The sequence below is a fragment of the Tauraco erythrolophus genome, chromosome 1, assembly GCF_009769465.1.
Source record: "Tauraco erythrolophus isolate bTauEry1 chromosome 1, bTauEry1.pri, whole genome shotgun sequence".
Classification (NCBI taxonomy): Eukaryota; Metazoa; Chordata; class Aves; order Musophagiformes; family Musophagidae; genus Tauraco; species Tauraco erythrolophus.
The window spans coordinates 92,402,154-92,424,165 of record NC_141465.1 but is presented as its reverse complement, the minus strand read 5'-3'; the positions used below and the strand labels follow the sequence as shown (position 1 = coordinate 92,424,165).

General features: G+C 39.8%; 1 protein-coding gene across 2 annotated transcripts in view; it reads right to left on the bottom strand.

Moving 5' to 3' along the window:
- Positions 1-22,012, bottom strand: part of KLHL1 (kelch like family member 1) — a 276,154-nt gene that overhangs the window by 43,706 nt on the left and 210,436 nt on the right. For both annotated transcript variants that reach the window (XM_086611712.1, XM_086611716.1), the window contains one exon: positions 3,437-3,661. In XM_086611712.1, the coding sequence (XP_086467838.1) occupies positions 3,437-3,661 (225 nt within the window). The remainder of the gene's footprint in view (positions 1-3,436; positions 3,662-22,012) is intronic.

Genomic DNA, 22,012 nt, shown 5'->3' with positions numbered 1-22,012 from the left:
TGGCAGGTATTCACTTTGTCTGATTTTAAGCATACCCCTCAGGTCCTTAAGAATACATTTACATTACCTACTTAACTGGTTCAGGACAATGAGTCGAAGCCATAACTCACTGTGTAAACTGAGACTTGGAAACTCTTTAGGTCCTCTGGGGCCATTCACTCTGGGCCTATATGCCATATAAATAAATCTAAGGCTTTCCCGTCACCCATGAATATTTTTATAGCATTTTCACTCAGACCATTCCAACTGGCAAAATGCTCTCTTCCAAGAGGGGAAAAGGAAAAATAAACTACATTGACTCTAAGCTGCACAGGAGTTTGTTAGGTAGTACCATGCCCTGTTATCCTTCTTCTAAAGCTGATCATCTTACAAATACATGTTTGACTGTCTTAGACACTCTTTAGGCAGTTCATGGAGAGGGCAAGACAATTTAGGAGACGTACCTGAAAAGACTGTCCTTCTCCCTTAACTATACTGGAAGCCTAATTTTCTCACTGAGGCACCTAAACTGTTTACTTTGGAAAGATGAGCTTAGTATTAATCTTTTTTTGTTGTTGTTCCTTTTTTTTTTTAAAAAAAACCAAACAAACACAGTTCCACTGGATTTGATATCTAAAGCTTAAATTCAGTCTACCATTGATTTCCCGTTTCCTCTCTCCTCTTCCTCTATGTAGCCTATCAATTCTTTTATAAAGCAATTCTACACCCGCTTTTCCCATTTCTTTGCTGAATTTATAATCCACAAACTGTTTTACATTTTTTCCCCTCTTTGTTATTTCAGTCTCTTTCTGCCTTCCTTAAATGGGTTTTGATTTTGTCTTTCTGTTTCTCAGGTCTCACCTTCCCCATATTTCATTTGTGATTTCCACTGCCTTTCTGGCTTCTTATTACTTTCATATTCCATACTGTTTTATGACCTATTTGACAGAGATATTAGAATCAATGTTAGTTTAAATAATATGTTTGTATCTCACAATGTACCCTTTTTTTCTGTACTTCAGCACCACTTATTCCAAACACTATCACTACCATAGCTTCCACTCATCTTCCATCAACAGCGCTGAAACAGCCTAACATACGACTTCCTACACTATGTACTTTCACTAAAAGACCTGTCAGTTTTCATTTTCTCATTTCTTATTTCTACATATATCAAGTTCTACACACATAGTTCTATTGAAGAATATATGAAGACAGAACAAAGTGAATTGTATTGCCTGGTTGTGACTTTAGTTACAAAGAGGTATATCTGATTTTTTTTGCTGATGTCAACAAAAAAGACATCAATGTAAGGGATGGGTGCCTATTTCTAATCTTGTATACAAAATCTAATTCAAACAGTTCTAGTTTTTTCACTACATGTATATAACATAACACGTATTTTAGAAAACAACAAAAAAATTCTTACTGCAGATTAATTTCTCATTACAAAGAGCATTTACTAAAATAATATTTTTTTTTGCATTCCTGGGGAAAAAAAAAATCACACCAAAAAAAGCAATGAAATTCTATTTGCTAAGCTTCTCAGGAAATAATATATCATGACTTACACAATTCCAAATAAAGAAAATGAGTACATCTCTACCTGTTTGGGACTTTCCAAACAACTGCATTTAATAATTTTCATAACCACCAGTACAATCCCAGTTTATACTTCTCTCCTCATTTTACATGTTGTTTACAAAAAACCCTCAATTTCTGTAACATGAAAATTCAAAAGTGACTCACACAAAACCAAAATACCCTCAAGCGGTCAAATGCCTTGTGTATTCCCTTTCTTCTCCTGTAGAAAACATACCATTTTTCCTCCAGTCATAACCTCAACATTCCTGAACAGCTTTACTTAAACTATAAAGGTATTTTAAAAATCTGTTGACCAAAAACATCTGTAGAATGATCAATCCAAAATGATACATAACTTTTGAACTTATCACAAAGGGTTTTCAATCACAGCCCCATCTCTTGTCACTGGGAAAATTTTTTCTCTAGCAAGAATTCCCTAATGTTTTATTAATAATCTCCTGTGTTATAGCTGAAGTTGTTGCATTTTTACCACCCTTGGGAGTAGCATTGAAACTCATAAGAGATTCTGTAAAATTCTCAAACACTGGTAAAAAAGACATTACATGTATTTCTGCAGCATTATAATGAAATATAAACTTAGGAAACAATTTTCAATCACAGAGCCATTTAGTGCCATGATGCTATTTGACATAGATTCTCATCACTACTTTTTATTATAAGACATATTTAATAACAAAAATGGATTATGACAGCCACTGTAGAAATGCATATTATGATATTAATGTCAAATAGCAAGAGAGAAAAAAAAGGCACCTTCATTTTGTGAGATGTTGACAACAGTAGTACATTAAAGGACTTGCTGCAGATTGTAACTCTGGGGAATGGACATGATAACATAGTATGTCTTTTTCATTTTTATTTTTCGTGACATTGTAATGATTCTGTCACACAAAGTGGTTTTAGCAGAACAGATAAGGAACAGTTCAGTTTTCTATACCTTATAAAAACTATATTCTGATGGGAATGTCCTAGATTCTCAACTCCTTTCTTTAAGCAAGAAAATCTCATCACTCTACAGTTAAGAGTAGAAAAGAATATTGTAATAGTATCACAAAATTACTTATGTAACTGAATAAATTATTTTTTTTTCCTATTACATATAAATGATAGGCATAATAGAAAGACTATTGTTGTTTGTTTTGGCTCGTTGTTGTTGTTGGGTTTTTTTGTTTTTTCCCAAGTGTACAATGTAACTTTATTTTGCTTAATTTAAAAAATAATTAAAAAAATCCCACCAAATGTATATTTCTCTGAGTAGAGAACAGGGATATAATGTGGCTTGATTAATGCTGACAGTGGTACAGATAATACTACTAAAAAGAACAAACTAAAACAAAAAAAAACTTACCTGAAAACATGCTATGGGAAAATATGCTCTCAGTCACGGTGAAACTATTACTACAAATACTTTGTAAAGTACATCAGTCCATCACTGACATAGTGTTTATAGCTTTTTTTCCTATCATACTGGATAAATGAAAACACATAATGCTTTGATTAAAAATAAATAATATCTTGATTGTTTGATAAATAAAGATATCCTTTTTCAAAATCAGTGCATGCAAACCCAAATTTTCTCACAAACCAGGGTAAGTTTCAGGGTTTTTTTCTCTTTTCCTCTGCCTTTTATTTGTTTGTTGCTTTTTCTTTTTTCCCCTTTTACCCAGTATTATTTTGGTAAATAATAAAAATGTACTTAAACCTTCTGTATACTCTCAGTGATCTGACAAGAACAATGGAATTATTTATTGCTACTGTTCAGAGTGCTACAATAGCTTAAAAGTACTTAGTTTTCCATTGGAAATTACATATCCAAAAAATGTGGTACCTTTGTAAAACTTTTTTTCCTTACCTAAGCCATGCCTATGGGTTGACATTGGTGGTAACACAGTCCAAGCCTTGGTCTTTGGATTGTAACATTCAACAGTGTTTAATGTCTTTAAACCATCCCGGCCTCCAATGACAAACAGCTTGTCATCGATGACAGCTACACCAAACTGAAGCCTCCTGCCATTCATCACTCCAGCCTGAATCCATATATTTGTTCTGAGATCATACTTTTCAATAGTTGTAGCACCTGATGAGACATAATAATAGGATAATGTATACCAAATGTATACAAAAATGGCATTGGTTGTCTTTTTTATTTTTTTTAAATAAAGTGTCAAAACTTTAATATTACTTTCTAATTCTGACAAATATTTTTTCTTTCTTTAGATAAAATAGTCCTTGGAATATATATATATAGAGAGAAATATGCTTTTGTCTGTGCATGTGTATATATACATATAATATTTTTTTCCCTCCCCAAAGAAAGTGAAAAAAACCCACCTTAAATGTCCCCTATAGAATCAAAGTATTGCAAGCCTGAGTAAGAGTATGCTCTAACTTTACTATCTTTTTTTACAGTCCAGTGGCATAACTATCCAAGATAACTAATCTGGTTACACTTGATACCAATCTTCCAAACAGCGTAAAAAAAGCCTATGAAATTACATGATATTTTCATTAAAGATTAGAAGTTGTGTTCTAATTTGGGTCCATATTTTCTTTCTTATTTTAGGTACTCTCATAGTTTTTTTCAGACGTTTCTGTAGGAAGTACAGAGTGTTGTACTTACAATCTCAAGCAAAATATTAAAGAATGTTTCCATATACAGCCAAAATAATTTCCTGGTTATCTGGTTTACGTTCACAGATAAACTCAAAAGCTATAAAGAGCACTATGTATAAAATAACTTACCAGTTAATCGTGAAAAAGTCATTAAGAAGCCTCTGCTGTTAAAAGTAACTTGTATGTAATATACAAAGATAAGATACAAAATGAAGAGTTTATTGACAAAAAGAGAGGAATAAAGGAAGCGTAATTAACTAGATTCCAGATAGTGAGAGAGAAATGCATTCCATTAATTGCAATGTGAGTGTAGGAAGTTAATTCAAAGCAAAAGCACAAATATTTAAAGGACAGATTAGTTTAAATTAATCTTTAAGAGACAGACTTGATAATTCATCTGAAATGTAAGTAACATTTTATTTTTACATACACGTAACAATGCTTCATTTCTAGAGTTTAAATATCCAGAAATATATAAAGAAAGAATCAACATAATCATTAAGATTTACCAACTATTAACTATTAACTATTTGGGTTATAATAAAAGGTTAGAACTCCATGGGAAATAATTCTTTTAGGATTCATTCATTCTTTGGAACAGAAGAGTAAAGAACCAAATGGAAACAAACATCATGAAAGCAACACTTTTGTTAATTGAACTAAAAAAGTTATAATTTAAATTGAATTTGGATCTAAGTGCAGCAGAGCAGCAATAATGTACAATTCAACTGGATGTATAAAATCTCCTGCTAGTTTTATGAAGCCATAAGATATATGAAGCAATTTTTGCATTCAATTAAGAGACACATATTTATTTATCTTTTTGCCCTTAATTTAAAATTGAGAACTGTGGAAATGCATTAATCTTTAGGTTCAAATGAACAAAAACATAGATTATTTGATACAGTTGTTTGGTGGTGCTGCAGGGCATATTATAATGATGCAGATTAATGGAGTTACGTTATTATGCTTGAATTTTTTTGTGTGTGTCAAAGCTATTCATCTTAAAAGCTAGAACTGTAGCATATGAGTTCTATAATGCTATCTACTTCAATGGTAAAGAGTACAGGTTAAAAGCTTTGATATTCTGATTTCAGAAAATCTAACATATCAAATACAGTCTTTGAATCATTCTCAGCTATGTATTTTCTAATATTGGTTAAGCCTGAGTTTGCCCCAGTGTTTTATTAATTTACATATTAAGCATCTAATCCAGCAGTTCCTGGAGCACCTGAATTTTGTTTATCCAGTAAGATGCCTTGCTAAACTATAATAATAAATAAATAAGCATATAAATAAACAAACATTATTATAATAATAATACAAAGTAGAGTAAGTACCAGTCCTATAAAATGATCTTTAATATTGGGAACATGAATATAATACATGTCGGACTACAATGCAGACAAGAACAGAAGACTTCTTAAGTTACTGCAGTCCCTCACTTCAGGAAGGATGTTGAGGTGCTGGAGCAGGTTCAGAGAAGAGCAATGAAACTAGTGAAGGATTCAGAGAACTTGTCCTATGAGGAGTGGCTGAGGGAGCTGGGACTGTTTAGTCTGGAGGAGGCTCAGGGGGACCTTACCGCTCTCTACAATTACCTGAAAGGAAGTCGTAGGGAGACGAGTGTCAGTCTCTTCTCGCATGTTATGAATGACAGGACGAGAGGGAGTTGCCTCAAGTTGCACCAGGGGAAATTTAGGTTAAATATCAGGAAAAATTTCTTTACTGAGAGGGTTGTGAAGTATTGGAACAGGCTGCCCAGGGAGGTGGTGGAGTCCTCATCCCTGGAGGTGTTTGAAAACCGTGTGGATTTGGTGTTGAGGAACATGGTTTAGGGACCCTGACAATGCAGGGTGAATGGTTGGACTTGATGATCTTGAAGGTCTCTTCCAACCAGACGATTCTATGATTCTATGATTCCTTGGGTGGAATCAGCTCATGGATGAAGAACAGATGATAGAATCAACTAAAATGTTATAGATATCTTGTCAATGGGCAGAAAAAGCACACTTTTAGTCTTTTTTGGCTGAATTCTATTTCGTGCACCCCTGCCAGTTCAGTCTCCAGCACTGGAATGCCCGTAGACTCTCCATGGATGCTGAAATCTCATGAAGAAGAAGGGAAGTGATGTCTTTTTAACTCTATTTGATGACAGTCTTCCTACAAGAAGAGCTCTAGGCCTAGAACTTCTTACCAGAAATCATTAGTCACTCTGGGCTTTTTTAGTACATGTTGCCACTGCATTCAGGCCAGCTGTATCATTTCATACAAGTTTTACATTCTCTAGACTTTTTTCCGAAAAACACTTGAGCCAAGTTAAAAATTTCGTTCCTTGACATTAGTGACTCTTAGAAGGGATGATAAGTCTGCAACTCGTAAAGTGAGTAAAACTCACCAGAACATCTCAGTCAATCCTCTAGCTGCAGCTGTACACAACAAAGCCTAAATAGAAAATAGCTGTGTTGAAAACATCTACAGTCTCTCCCTTGTTCCTGCAGTAAACAGAGAAGCAGCTGTGACCTCTGCTTATAGCCCCAACCTCAAAATACAGTAACATCTCTTATTCTGTTAACACATCAATCCTGTCATGAAGCAGTTTTAGTATACAGCTGTCTAAACAAACAAACATACATACATTTTTTTTTAAATGGTGCCCGGACTTCTCCATGACAACAGTCAAGCAAATTGAACAGTTCATCCATAGACATTGGGCAGTCTTCATCCTTGAAGGTTTTCAAGACTCAAATGGATATGTTCTGGTCTCATAGCTGACCCTGCTTTGAGAAGGAGGTTGGACTACAGACCTACTGAGATGTCTTCCAACCTGAATTATCCTATGACTGTGTGATTGCACGGTTTGAGATGGAGATTGTGACCACCAGTTTCTTTTCCTAGGCATGATTAACTTTCAGTAAGAGAAAATCTCATATATAATACAGTTTTATTTAAGATTGTGAAATGAAATACTGTGTGAACAAAAGACCATTGCAATCCTTTTCATCTTCCACTATGTCATATATTTATTTGAATTTCTTGTTATTTATTTATTGTTTACATAAATAACTATCCATGAGAAATATAGCAATGAACTAAAACCTTAACAATTCCTTGCTAATTTTCACTCCCAACAGAACTACATGAAGTCCTCTGTTTAACTTGAAGAGAGGAAAATTTACCCCACACATCAGACATTAGTACTGTTTTGAATGTGCTTGCTCAAATTTAAAAGGCTGTAAGAACACAAACAAAATAGTTTTAATGAGCATTAAGCCATTCTTAATTCAAGTCACAGAATTACATTTTGCTTAAAGACATACAGATCACTGTTTCTCATTAGGTACTTATGACGGGAAAAAAATCTCAAAAAACTGTAATTAAAGACAAAAATCCTGTCTTACTCTATTGCTTTCCTGTTCTAAACTGTTTTGATTGCAAAGGCTCTGCAGAAGTAATATTTAAATTGGAAAAATCTTTCAACAAAAAGGCGGCGGAACCACTGAACATTACCATCAGCAGAGATTTTAGGATATCTTTAATTGGAGATTATTGAGAACAAACATATTTCAATCATACTAAACTTAATCCTGTAACACAGGGGACCTGAATACCTGAAATTAGATTTCACTTACAGCTCTACAGCCCATGATTCCTTAAATTTACCCTAGATGGAGGCAAGGAGAATTATACTACGGTTATTTGCATTTTAAGTCTACTTCATTTTATAATGTTTAGACCGTTCTTCATTCCAATATAAATGGATAAGTACTGGGACAGTTTAGATTAAAAAAGAGAACAACCTTCTACCTTTCCTAGGAAGAAAACTGGGTGGTTATTTCTGACAGAGTAAGATTCTTTTCTTTAGTTCAACTGATTGGATCTTGAAAATAAAAGGATTTTCTGCACCTAGGAGAAAAGAGGCAAAATCTTGATTAAGTCCAACAGGATTTTAATAGACAAATCAGTTTAACTACTGAATTGTCAGGTCCTCTGGGTATATAAAATCAATAACATATGAAAATATTGATTTTTCATTCATCATTTACTTTATGGTTTGCATATACTTCAGAAAGAAAGTATTATTACATTGCCAAATAATGACATCACAAAAATGTTAAGAACTAATTTACTTGCACTGAAAAAGAATCAAAGCAGAAGCTCTAAAGTACCCCGGGGTGCATCAAACACAGTAGAACCATCTGGCCAAAAGAGGTGATTGTCCTGCTGTATTCAGCCTTGGTGCAGCCTCACCCTGAGTACTGTGGGCAGTTCCGGGCCCAACAATTTAAGAAGGATGTGAAGGTCTCTGCATGCACCCAGAGGTGGGTAACAAAGCTGGTGAAGGGGTAAGAAGACATGTTCTATGAGGAGCTGCTGAGGACTTTGGGCTTTTCTAGGTTGTAGGAAAGGAGGCTAAGAGGTGACCTCCTTGCTCTCTACAGCTTCCTGAGGAGAGGAAGTGGAGAGGGAGGTGCTGATCTCTTCTCCCTGGTATCCTGTGATAAGACGTGTGGGAATGGTTCAAAGCCGCACCAGGGAAGCTTTAGACTGGACTTCATTAGGAAGCATTTCTTTACTGAGAAGATGGTCAGACACTGGAACAGGCTTCCTAGAGAGGTGGTTGATGTCCCAAGCCTGTCAGTGTTTAAGAGGCATTTGGACAATGCTCTTAACAACATGCCTCAGCATTTGGTCAGCCCTGAATTGGTCAGGCAGTTGGAATAGTCTATTCTAGTCTATTTTATTCTGTTCTTTGTTCCGTTCTGTTCTCTACTGAGAACTTATAGATCTTGTCTGTTACGTGAATGACAATGCAACAGTCAGGACAAAAGGCATGATCTGTCTATGAAGATTTTTCTTTAAAGACATTATGTTAAAGATTTGAGTATTTATATTAATTTTATTCATATTCACATATTTAAAGATATTAATACAGAGAAATAAATAATGCATAACCTCTTCCAAAAAATGCATAGATTTAACACAATGCTCTTCTAGCTATAGCTCTTTATTTAGATATGTTCTCTACTTTATTGTTGATTTCCTGAAACCTATTGATTGTATTATCTTCTGCATCATTGTTGATGGCATGTCATTAATCTCATTACCAACAAGGGCATCGCTTCATCTTGATGACAACAGCTTTGAGCTAGTTTTGCTGAACGCTCTTGTCACGGAGTGAAGACTGTTTTGAAAATATGTCTATCTTCTTGATTTTTAAGCATCTTAATTCAGATAGGCAGAAATGTCATTCTCAGTTTTTCTCACAGTCTTTCCTGCTGATTCTGTAATGACCTTAAACACTTGTCTTATGGTAAGGCTACTGGAGCTAAATAATTCATAAACCTCAAGTTTTTGGGTAAATATTTTGCAATTCTGTTTTAACACATATTTAAACAAGTGATTATATTTTATGACTTCAGGTAGCAGCTCTGTCATTGCCAGGAGCTTAAGTGGATCATTAAATCATAGAATCATTTTTGTAGGAAAAGATCTTTAAGGTCATTGAGTCCAACCATTAACCTAACACTGCCAAGTCCACCACTAAACCATGTCCCTAAGCATCACATCTACATGTCTTTTAAATACCTCCAGGGGTAGTGACTCAACCACTTCCCTGGGCACCCTGTTCCAATGCCTGACAACCCTTTTGGTGAAGAAATTTTTCTTCATATCCAATCTAAACCTCCCTTGGCACAACTTGAGGCCATTTCCTCTTGTCCTATCGCTTGTTACTTGAGAGAAGAGACTGACACCTCACTGTGATCTCTTTTCAGGTGGTTGTACAGAGTGATAAGGTCTCTCCTGAGCTTCCTTGTCTCTAAGCTAAACAAATCTAGTTCCTTCAGCCACTCCTCATAAGACTTGTGCTCTAAACCTTTTGCCAGCTTCATTGTTCTTCTTTGGACATGCTCCAGCACCTTAATGTCTTTCTTGTAGTGAGGGGCACAAAACTGTACATAGTATTTGAGGTGCAGCCTCACCAATGTCAAGGACGAGGAGATAATAATTTCCTTAGTCCTACTGGGCATAGTATTTCTGATAGAAGCCAGGATGCTATTGGCCTTCTTGGTCACCTGGGTACACTGCTGGCTCATATTCATCTGGCTGTCCATAAACACCCCTAGGTCCTTTTCCTCCAGGCAGCTTTCCAGCCACTCTTACTGTACCATTGCATGGGGTTGCTGTGACACAACCACAAGACCTGACACTTAGTCTTATTGACTCTCCAACAGAGATTCAACAGCCTGTCCAGATCCCTCTGCAGAGCCTTCTTACTCTCAAGCAGATTAACACTCCCGTCCAACTTGGTGTCATCTGCAAACTTACTGAGGGTGCACTCGATCCTCTCGTCCGGATCATTGATAAAGATTTTAAACAGAAATGGCCCCAATACTGAGCCCTGGGGAGCACCACTTGTGGCTGGCCACCAACTGGATTTAACTCTATTCACCACATCTCTTTGGGCTTTTTGGCCATCCGGTCACTTTTTTACCCAGTGAAGCATACATCAATACAAGCCATGAGCAGCCAGTTTCTCCAGGAGAACGCTGTAGTAAACTGTGTCAAAGGCTTTACTACAGTCTAGGTAGACAATATCCACAGCCTTTCCCTCATGCACTAAGCAGGTCACCTTGTCATAGAAAGAGATCAAATTAGCAGGACTTGTCTTTCCTAGACCCATGCTGACTGGGTCTGGTTGCCTGGTTGTCCTGTACGTGCCACATGATGGCACTCAAGATGATCTGCTCTATAACTTTTGCTGGCACTGAGGTCACGCTGACAGGCCTGTAGTTTCCTGGATTCTCCTTCTGGCCCTTCTTCTAGATGGGTGTCACATTTGCTAAATTCTAGTCAACTGGGACATCCCTGGTTAGCCAGAACTGTTGATAAACGATGGAAAGTGGCTTAGTGGGCTCCTCCGCCAGCTCCTCAATACCCTTGGGTGGGTCCCATCTGGCCCCATAGAGCTATTTATGTCTAAGAGCTGTAGCAGGTCGCTAACCATTACCCCTTGGATTATGAGGGCTTCATTCTGCTCCCTGTCCCTGTCTTCCAGCCCCAGTACCTGAAGATCAACTGGTCTTACTGTTAATGACTGAGGCAAAGAAGGCATTAAGGACCTCATCCTTTTCCTCATCCTCTGTTACTATGTTTTCCTCTGCATCCAATAAAGGATGGAGATTCTCCTTAGACCTCCTTTGGTTGCTAATGTATTTAAAGAAACATTTTTTATTGTCTTTTACCACAGTACCCAGTTCAAGTTCTAGTTGAGTTTTGGCCCTTCTAATTTTCTCCCTGCATAACCTCACAACTTCCTTGTAATCCTCCTGAGTTGTCTGCCCCTTCTTCCAAAGATCATAAACTCTCCTTTTATTCCTGAGTTCCAGCCAAAGCTCTTTTTTCAGCCAGGCTGGTCTTCTTCCCTGCCAACTGCTCTTTCAGCACATGGGGACCGCCTGCTCCTTTGCCTTTAGGATTTCCTTCTTGAAGAATGTTTAGCCTTCCTGGACTCCTTTGGCATTCCCAAGGGACTCTGTCAACTAGGCTCCTAAAGAAGCCAAAGTCTGCCCTCCAAAGTCCAAGGTGACAGTTCTGCTGACCTCCCTCTTTACTTCTCTGAGAATCAAAAACTCTTATTGTTTTATGGTTGATATGCTCAAGACACCCTAGATCTGTCACATCATCCACTAGTCCTTCTCTACTCACAAACAACCCATCCAGTGGTGTGCCTTCCCTAGTTGGCTCACTCACCAGCTGTGTCAGGAAGTTCTCTTCCACACACTCCAGAAACCTCCTAGACTGTTTCCTCTCTGCTGTATTTTACTTCCATCAGACGTCTGGTAAGTTGAAGTCTCCCACGAGAACAAAGGCTGATGATTGTGAGACTTCTCCCAGCTGCTTACAGAATATTTCACCTGCCTCTTCATCCTGGTAGTGCGGTCTATAACAGACTCCCATCGTGGTATCTGCCTTGTTGTCCTTCCCCTTGATTCTTACACATAAACACTCAACTCTATTGTCACCATCATCAAGCTCTAGACAGTCAAAACACTCTCAAACATACAGGGTTACCCCACCACCTCTCCTTCCTTGCCTATCCCTTCTGAAGAGTTTGTAGCCATCCACTGCAGCACTCGAGTTGTGCAAGTCATCCCACCATGTTTCCATGATGGCAACTGTATCATAGTTTTCCAACTGCACAACAGCTTCCAGCTCCTCCTATTTGTTGCCCATGCTGTGTGCATTGGTGAAAATGCACTTCAGTTGGGCTATCCATCCCAACTAGTCACCTTTTCTGGGGGAGAAGCCCTAATTTCTATATGACCGTTCTGAGGAACTTCTATCATGTCTAACGCATCAATAACCCTTGTGTCTTTGCTGCTGCATGGCTCTCCATCCCCTATCTCCACTGAGATGACAGACTGAAGGACCTCACTAGCATACTGTGCCTCAAACCTTGATGTGACACCCCCAGTCTTCTCTCTAGCGAGCCTGTTTTTATCCCTTTCTCCCTTTAAATCTAGTTTAAAGCTCTTTCAAAGAGCCCTGCTAACTCTTGCACAAAGACTGCTACTGTCCCACACTGGCATAAGAGCAGGGCACGCTCTGCAGCCTGACACCTGGGTGGCAGCATGTTCCCATCAAAGCTCTGTCTGAGAAGCTGTGTCAGTTGTGGCCGGTGCAGCTTAGAGTGGCCATGGCCTTTTGCCAAATGGATACCATTGCTCTCCTGTCAAGCCAGCAGAGCTTCAGTGCCCTTCCTGCATGCCTTTCCACACAAACTGCCATGCCACACCCTTGCTGACATGCCATGTCCTGCTTGCCCACTCTGTTCGCAGTGATCCTAATCCCTAGGGGTTCCCAGAGGCTTCTTTTATACATGTTAGGGGAGCTTGGCTGCTGTTGCTCCTGCCCCTACCCAGGTCTCATCAGCTCCTGTCAGACGAGCTGCAGGCTCCTGACTCCCCATGAGGTTTCCGTCATTCCGAAAACCCCTCTATGCAACATGCTGGAGCACTCCACTCTGGATCATGCTGGAACCGGAGCTGCTCACCTCAGCGACTGATTGCTAGTTTCGGTTACACAGCATTTAAATCTCAAATACCTTTTCTACTCCTCTGGGCCCCAAAGATCCTCATGTGCTTTGAGGAGTCAGGAGTTGTGACTCTGCTCCTCTTAAATTTGAATATTAAACGTCCTGTAATCAAGTAGTAATAGAAAAGCATTAGGAGAAGGAAGAGGAGGAGCTAAACGGTCTTTGTGGTCAATATCTCATCACTGTCTGTTTCTGATATGACACAAACACCAAATGGAGTGGGCCTGTTTGTTACTTTGAGTAGCCTACTGAGAAATGGAACAGGTATTTGATAGCAGGAGACAGGTTTGAATGAGAATTACCACCTCACACAGTAGTGCTGTGGACATCTAAAAGTCAGCTGGGCTATGTATACCCAAGAGTGGACTGGATTAGTGTACTGATGGGAGTGTTTCCATTGTTACAAGTGATTCAAATTGATCTATATTATTTTGAGTATTCAATGTGCAAGAAATTTCCCAATATTTGCACTCCAAGTGGCTTTACGTTTGAAGGGCAACAAAAAGACTGTTTCAACAGGACTAAGAAATTTGCTGAGTTGTGAGAAATTTTGGTGAAACAAATTCTCCACTTGCTGTTATTTTGCTAGTTCCTCTCTGGTGTCTGTCCTACGTGACATAACTGCCAATTGATGATACTTTGCCTCCAGATCAAGGATGAAGATTTGCCAAAATTTCTGCAAAACTCTATTCATTCCATGTTCTCTCTTGTAACTGGCTGTTCCTTGACTTTAGAATACAGAGGACTAAGCTCCCTATAACGGAGAAACCTCTCCAAAGTTTATTTTAGTTTGAGGATGTGCTCGTTTTGGCTAGGATAGACTTAATTTTCTTCCTAGTAACTAGTATGGGGCTATGTTATGGATTTGTGCTGAAAATAGTGTTGATAATACAGGGATGTTTTTGTTACTCTTGATCAGTGCTTACACAGAGTCAAGGCCATTTCTGCTTCTCACACCACCCCACCAGTGAGTAGGAGTGGGAGTGCACAAGAAGTTGGGAGGGGACACAGCTGGGACAGTTGACCCTAACTGACCAAAGAGACATTCCATACCATGTGACATGATGCTCAGCATATAAAGCTGAGGGAAGAAGGAAGAGGGAGATGTTCGGAGTCATGGTGCTTTGTCTTCCTAAGTAACTATTATGCATGATGGAGCCCTGTTTTCCTGGAGATGGCTGAACACCTGCCTGCCATTGGGATAGAATCATAGAATCGTTAGGGCTGGAAGGGACCTTCAAAGGTCATCTAGTCCAACCCCCCTGCAAGGAACAGGGATGTCTCCAACTAGATCAGGTTGCTCAGGGCCTCATCCAACCGGGCCTTGAACGTCTCCAGGGATGGAGCATCCACCACCTCTCTGGGCAACCTGTTCCAGTGTTCTACAACTCTCATGGTAAAAAATTTTTTCCTAATATCCAATCTGAATCTACCTCCCTCTATTTTAAAACCATTACCCCTTGTCCTATCACAACAGGCCCTCCTGAACAGCCTCTCCCCATCTTTCTTGTAGGCCCCCTTGAGGTACTGGAAGACCGCTATCAGGTCACCCCGGAGCCTCCTCTTCTCCAGGCTGAACAGCCCCAACTCTTTCAGCCTGTCCTCATAGGAAAGGTGCTCCAGCCCTCTTATCATCTTCGTGGCCCTCCTCTGGACCCTCTCCAACTGGTCCATGTCCTTCTTATGTTGGGGACTCCAGAACTGGACGCAATACTCCAAGTGAGGTCTCACGAGGGCAGAGTAGAGGGGGAGAATCACCTCCCTCGACCTGCTGGCCACGCTTCTCTTGATGCAGCCCAGGACGCGGTTGGCCTTCTGCGCCGCAAGAGCACATTGCCGGCTCATATTGAGCTTCTCGTCCACCAGTACTCCCAAGTCCTTCTCCTCAGGGCTGCTCACGATCCATTCTCCGCCCAGTCTGTATTTGTGCCTGGGATTGCCATGACCCAGATGTAGGACCTTGCACTTGGCCTGGTTAAACTTCATGAGGTTGGTACGGGCCCACCTCTCCAGCCTGTCGAGGTCCCTCTGGATGGCATCCCTCCCTTCCAGCGTGTCGACGGCACCACACAGCTTGGTGTCATCGGCGAACTTGCTGAGGGTGCACTCCACGCCACTGTCCACGTCACCGACAAAGATGTTGAAGAGGACCGGGCCCAACACGGACCCCTGAGGGACGCCACTCGTGACCGGTCTCCACTTGGACATCGAGCCATTGACCACTACTCTCTGAGTGCGGCCATTGAGCCAATTCCTTATCCACCGAGTGGTCCATCCATCAAACCCATGCCTCTCTAGTTTAGAGAGAAGAATGTCGTGCGGGACAGTGTCAAAAGCTTTGCACAAGTCCAGGTAGATGACATCTGTTGGTCGACCCTTGTCCACCGATGCTGTCACCCCATCGAAAAAGGCCACCAAGTTGGTCAGGCACGATCTGCCTTTGGTGAAGCCATGTTGGCTGTCACCCACCACCTCCTTGCTCTCCATGTGCCTTAGCATGGTTCCCAGGAGAATCTGCTCCATGACCTTGCCAGGCACAGAGGTGAGGCTGACCGGCCTGTAGTTGTCCGGGTCCTCCTTGTTCCCCTTTTTAAAAATGGGGGTTATGTTCCCTCTCTTCCAGTCATCGGGGACCTCGCCAGACCGCCACGACTTCTCAAATACAATGGCCAGTGGCTTGGCAACTTCATCTGCCAGTTCCTTCAGGACCCGCGGATGGATCTCATCAGGTCCCATGGACTTGTGCACCTTCAAGTTCCTCAGATGTTCCCAAACCTGCTCTTCAAGTACAGTGGGCGGTGGTTCATCCTCACAGTCCCTGCTAGTTCTTTCCACAGCTTGGGTGGTAAGACAAGAGGCTTTATCAGTGAAGACTGAGGCAAAAAATTCATTGAGTACCTCAGCCTTCTCTATGTCGCGGGTGACCAGAGCACCAGTATCCTTCCGGAGGGGGCCTACATTCTCCTTGGACTTCCTTTTGTCCCCTACATACCTATAGAAACTTTTCTTATTGCTTTTTATATCCCTTGCCAAATTCAATTCCTTCAGGGCTTTAGCCTTCCTCACTTGATCCCTGGTCACTCGTACAGCTTCTCTGTATTCCTCCCAGGATGCAGTGAATAAATTCGTTGGTTTGCTTTGTTTGCATGCTTTACCTGTTAAACTGTGTTTATCTCAACCTATGAGTTTTCTCACTTTTACTCTTCTGATTCTCTTCCCCATCCCACTGCGGGGGGAGTAAGCAGGTGGCTGTGTGGTCCTTAGTTGCCAGCTGGGGTTAAACTACAACAGGGAAGTGTGATTATTTTTTAGAAACTAAGCTTGCAGAAGAGGATGAGGCTAATGAGGTGTCAAAAATTACAGGGATTGGGAATTTGACAAGCAAGCAGTGCTTGACTAGCAAAAACCCAGATGAACTGTAGTGGGAGTGGAAAGGTATGTCAGCAAGCATTTTTTGACTTCACAATATACAACAGTCTTGCAGTCTCTTTGATCCAGAACTTCATTTTATATCTTCTTCTGCATGTCAGTGACAGCAGTTTGGACCTGACACCGCATGGTCCCCTTAAGATGGGAAATAATGGGCATGATTTGCGGAGATTTATGCAGAGATCACTGTCCTCTTTTCAAAGTATACAGAGAAACATATTCACCACATTTTGATTCCTGACACAGGCACGCTTGACTGCAGAGGATACCTTAAGATGCAAAAAGCTCACTGCCAAATTCACTAAGTAGGTTACATATTAGGCTGCTTTGGTGAGAAAAGCTGTGCAGTTTGATGTAGTGCACTGTGACAGAACTTTTCTGGCGGCTTGTACTTCAGAGACCTCTTGAAAATCCTATTACAGAGTTTTCTGCCGCACTGCTGCAGAAAGCCACTGCTTTAGAATAGGTTATTTCTCATCTTCGTCTTGTTCTCATACTAGTTGGTCTTTTTCTTAACATTAACTTTGGATAACTGCCAAAGAGCAGAATTCATTTTCTGCATAAGCCTGGACTCCGTCCTGCAAATCTTCCTGATGCTGATTAACTAGACTGTATATTTGGTCATATCCATATTGATATATCTCTCACCTCTCATCACGATCCAGTCCCCTACTTGGACAAGAATTGGATAAGCCCCAGTATTCTTATCTGCAACTTTCCACAAACCTTTATTTCTAAGGGAAAGAAATGTAGGTTACAGACTGGAATAAAGCCATGAGATTGTCCAGCTAGGCCTCTAATACCAGCTCCATTGGGCTATGGCCACAGCATCCACCAGCTCCTGTAAAGACAGAAGCCAGCAAGCCCCTGCAGTAGTGTCCAGGTTCTGACTGGGGCAAAGTTAGTTTTTCTTTTTAGCAGATGGAATAGGTCTGTGGTTTGAATTTAGTCTGGGATTTGTTATGAGAAGAATGCTGATAGTGCACTGATGTTTATGGTTGGTGCTGAGACATCAAGGACCTTTCAGCTTTCCATGTTTTTGCCAGTGTGCAGGAGCACAACAGGCTAGGGGAGAGCATGGCTGGGACAAAGGGCCCAAAACTCCCCTTATGATTTGAACTTACATGTAGGATTGAGGGCTAAATTGGCCAATGGAGTATTCCATATCATGAAATGTTATGACTAGTATATAGATGAGGGTTGACTGGGAAGAAGGGCTGGCTCTTCTGAGGGCTCTCTCCTGGACTCTAGGTCTCCCAGAGTTCTCTCTCTCTCTCGCACTCTTTTCAGGCATTTCACTCATCTGGGATTGCGGTGTTAGGACTTATCCCTTTCAGAATCATTTGCCAGTATGAGATGGGCATTGGTCACCGGGTGATGAGCAATTACACTGTGCATCACTTGCTTATACATATTATTATCATTATAAATGTATATATTCATATATTATTATTATTTTATCACTATTACTTTTAAATTTATAGTCTTATCATTATCAAATCGTTCTTATCTCAGTCTATGAGTCTCCTTCCCTTTTTCCCTTGAATTCTCTTTGGGGGAAGGTGAGTGAGCAGCTGTGTGGTGTTTAGTTGCCGGATGGACTAAACCACAACAAGTAGTCCTGTCCTACTAGCCAGAAAAGTTTTCAAAAAATGAGAGCTGCTTTGTGAACTGCAGCGAGCACTCTGCTGTAGTAGAACACCAGACATTTGTCAGGGCAGAGCCTGAGAGCAGGAAAGTGACGGTGAGGTGAAATGCAACATAGAAGTATACCGTTTCAATCCATCATTTAGCATCACTGGTGAGCATCACTACATTTTCTTATCAGATGGAGATAAGCCGGCAGGTGAGAGCTTAAACTTGAATGGGAGCATGAGTTCAAGTTAATCTAATATATATACACATATGTTTATATATAACGCATATATTTTATATAGAAATACACACGTATATTTTTAAACATACATGTCCATTTTTCATCTGTAAATAAAACAGGGAAAGTAGAATAGAGTATTTATCCATCATTAAGTCTCTATTTTAGAGATAAACAAACTAAATAATATAATAACAAGGAGTATAAGAGAATTCTAACAGAGAATGTCATAAAAGTAATTCCTGATTGCAATTTTTTTCTTCCAAAATTGATAGTGGGTGTTGATTTCTAGTCCCTGACATACTGAAGTAACTAGAGCTATTGAAACAAGATGAATAGACAGAAAAGGAGTGGCTCATCAATCCAAATCATTGTCAAAATGCAGCAGAAAACTGAAACACAGAAGCTCACTGCACAAAGCTCTAGGAAAGTACACTAGTCATAAATATATCCTTAGACACATAATAAAATGCCAAGTCATAGACTTTGTCATCATGGATAAAAGCGTAACGTGTTTTCCTAAAAAAACTTTGGATAATAATAAACTAATGAATGTTTATAAAATACTAGTTTTTCACTTAAAAGAGTAGTGAGGTAGTAACCACAGACTGCAAGTGTACTTATGTGAGTAAAAACAATGTAAGAACCTCAGGCAAATATGAAATATGACAGATATTGCATGGTTTTACTGTGAGGGATGTTTTTCCATATCTATTGTCAATAAGGGACACCCACTGACTTTAGGCAGTCAGTGGTATTATAAGTATTATGGGATTACACAGGTCAAAGTGATTATGATGGACATCTATCTTTACAGAAAGCGATCAGAAATAATTAAGAGTAAATTATGATTCACATTAAACTTAACCTTTGTATGTACTTCAATTTTTTATTGATGTTCCATCTCTCTACTTGTCAGCAAAAAGTTGATGTAATTTTAGTTCCTCCTTCATCTTTAAATATGTTGCTTGCTTTCTTTTTTTTTTTTTTAAAGCAGAAATCATATCCTTTTCCTGGTTGTCATATAAACTGCTACTACTTATTCTGTACAAACTGATAAAATATTTACATGACTGGAAAAAGAAGAAATAAGCAAGTCCCTTATTAAACTAGTATGATATCAGAAAGAAAGCAGGACACTGGAAACATTGTTGAAACAGAGAGACCATAAATGGTCTAACTTGTCTACAGGTCATAAAAGGTCTATAATTGTATAATCAACATTGCAGCATTTCTTTCTCTGTAGGCTTTTTACAGTAACATATATAAATATAGAAATATATGATGTCATATGAGTCTTTTCATGGTACAGCTAAATGACTTAGGCACACATAACAGTGATAGTTCTTTTGGAGGCCCCACGGTGTTAGATGAAGCCTCTGTTCCATAGGTTGAGATAGCTATGATTTTCTCGGATGCCATAGAAAACTGCCAGAAGTACAGGAAAAAATGAGCAGAAAGGAGAAGAAACAGAAATAAATACATTCAACACTATGTACAAGAGAAAAGAGAGATTCTACACTGTGTTGATGCTGCAGGAAATGAAAATTACCAATAAAAAAACTATTGCTGAATTTACTGTAATGTTGAATTGTGAATAGTTGTAAATTTATTACTTTTGAATTAAATAAAAACAAATAAATGCAGGAATTAAACAGGCTGTAGATTTAAGGGCCAGAACAATCTACATTATTAATCATGTTTACTTGGGAATATATAAATAACTACTCACAAATATGTTCCATTGTGCTAGGCACTGCAAAAATCAATTTAAAAATCAACTATATATATTACTGACTGAAAACAAAACATAGACAGAAGAAGAAGTAAGACATACAAAAATAAATAATGTGATAGCAGAAAATACTGGTTCATTTTATGGCCATATGTTTATTTGCTATATTTAACTAGGTAGAGGCAAATTAATTGGGAAAAAAATGAAAAGTATAACAGTAGATAGTAAGAGGAAGGTGAGATGGTGGGAAGAAGATAACAACAGAAACAGACAAATATTTTTTTCAGAGCAGGAATGAAGACACACAGAGATAGACAGAGATAGACAGAAGATGAATTTAAACAATAAGAACAGAGTAGTGATATTCCACTACAGCCACAGTGCTATAACATTCCCTCAACAGTTTCTTTCTTTTTTCAGTTTCCTGGTTGTTTTTGATAACTAGGATGGATTCAGTTCATCCTCTCAGGAGTGGGGAGGGATATAGCTTCAAAAATGAAAATGTAGGTATCTGCAATTTGAGGTATTTGTATAAGCTCCCAGAGTAGTCCCGGTCGTTGGATGGCTTGGATTCTGTACAACAATCCTGTCTATCAAATGTCAGTCTTTACTAGAGAAACCGCACTATCTCCATCTGTATTGACTACAGTGAGCACTAAGTGTATAGTTTGGGTGGAGACACGTATAGGGCAAACCAGGCTTTGGGCAGCCTCGTGTAGTGGAGGGTGTCCCTGCCCACGGTAGGGGGGTTGGAACTAGATGATCTTTGAGGTCCCTTCCAGCCCTAACCATTCTATGATTCTGTGAAACACTAAAATCTAGGTGAACCATATTCTAGTTCTAGTGTCAGTTGCTAGCACCTTCCTGTATTAAAGTGGAAAGACCAAATTGGTTTTGGTAATGCAGGCTACGGCAGTTCAAAACAACAGAAATGACCCCAGGCAAGTTTTCTATTGCATTTGTTTTCTATGAGAATTTAGATAAAACAAGACTGAACATTTTAAAATGACTTTTAAAAAATAGATACTTTAAAAACTGTATGGGGTTTGCATGGCAAGGGTGTTTTTGGGGGGAAAGGCGGCTACAGAGACGGTTCCTGTGAGAAGCTGCTAGAAGCTTCCCCTATGTCTTACAGAGCCAACACCAACCGGCTCCAAGACGGATGCACTGCTGGCTAGGGCTGAGCCAAACAGGGATGGTGGTAGCACCTCTGGGATAACATATTTAACATGGGGGAAAAGTCGCTGCGCAACAGTAGCCAGGAGAGGAGTGGGGATATGTGAGAGAAACAACTCTGCAGACGCCAAGGTTAGTGAAGAAGGAGGGGGAGAAGGTGCTTGAAGCACCAGAGCAGATTCCCCTGCAGCGCGTGGTGAAGACCATGGTGAGGCAGGTTGTCCTCCTGCAGTCCATGTTAGCAGTGGAGCAGAGATCCACCTGCAGCCGGTGGAGGATCCCATGCCAGAGCAAGTGGATACCCAAGGGAGGCTGTGGGAAGACCATGCTGGAACAGGCTCCTGGCAGGATCTGTGGAGAGAGGAGCTCACTTTGCTGGCAGGACTTGTGATCTTGTGGGGGACTCATACTGGAGCAGTCTGTTCCTGAAGGACTGCACCCTGCAGAAGGGACTCATGCTGGAGTATAGGAACAGTGTAAAGAGTCCTCCCCCTGAGGAGAA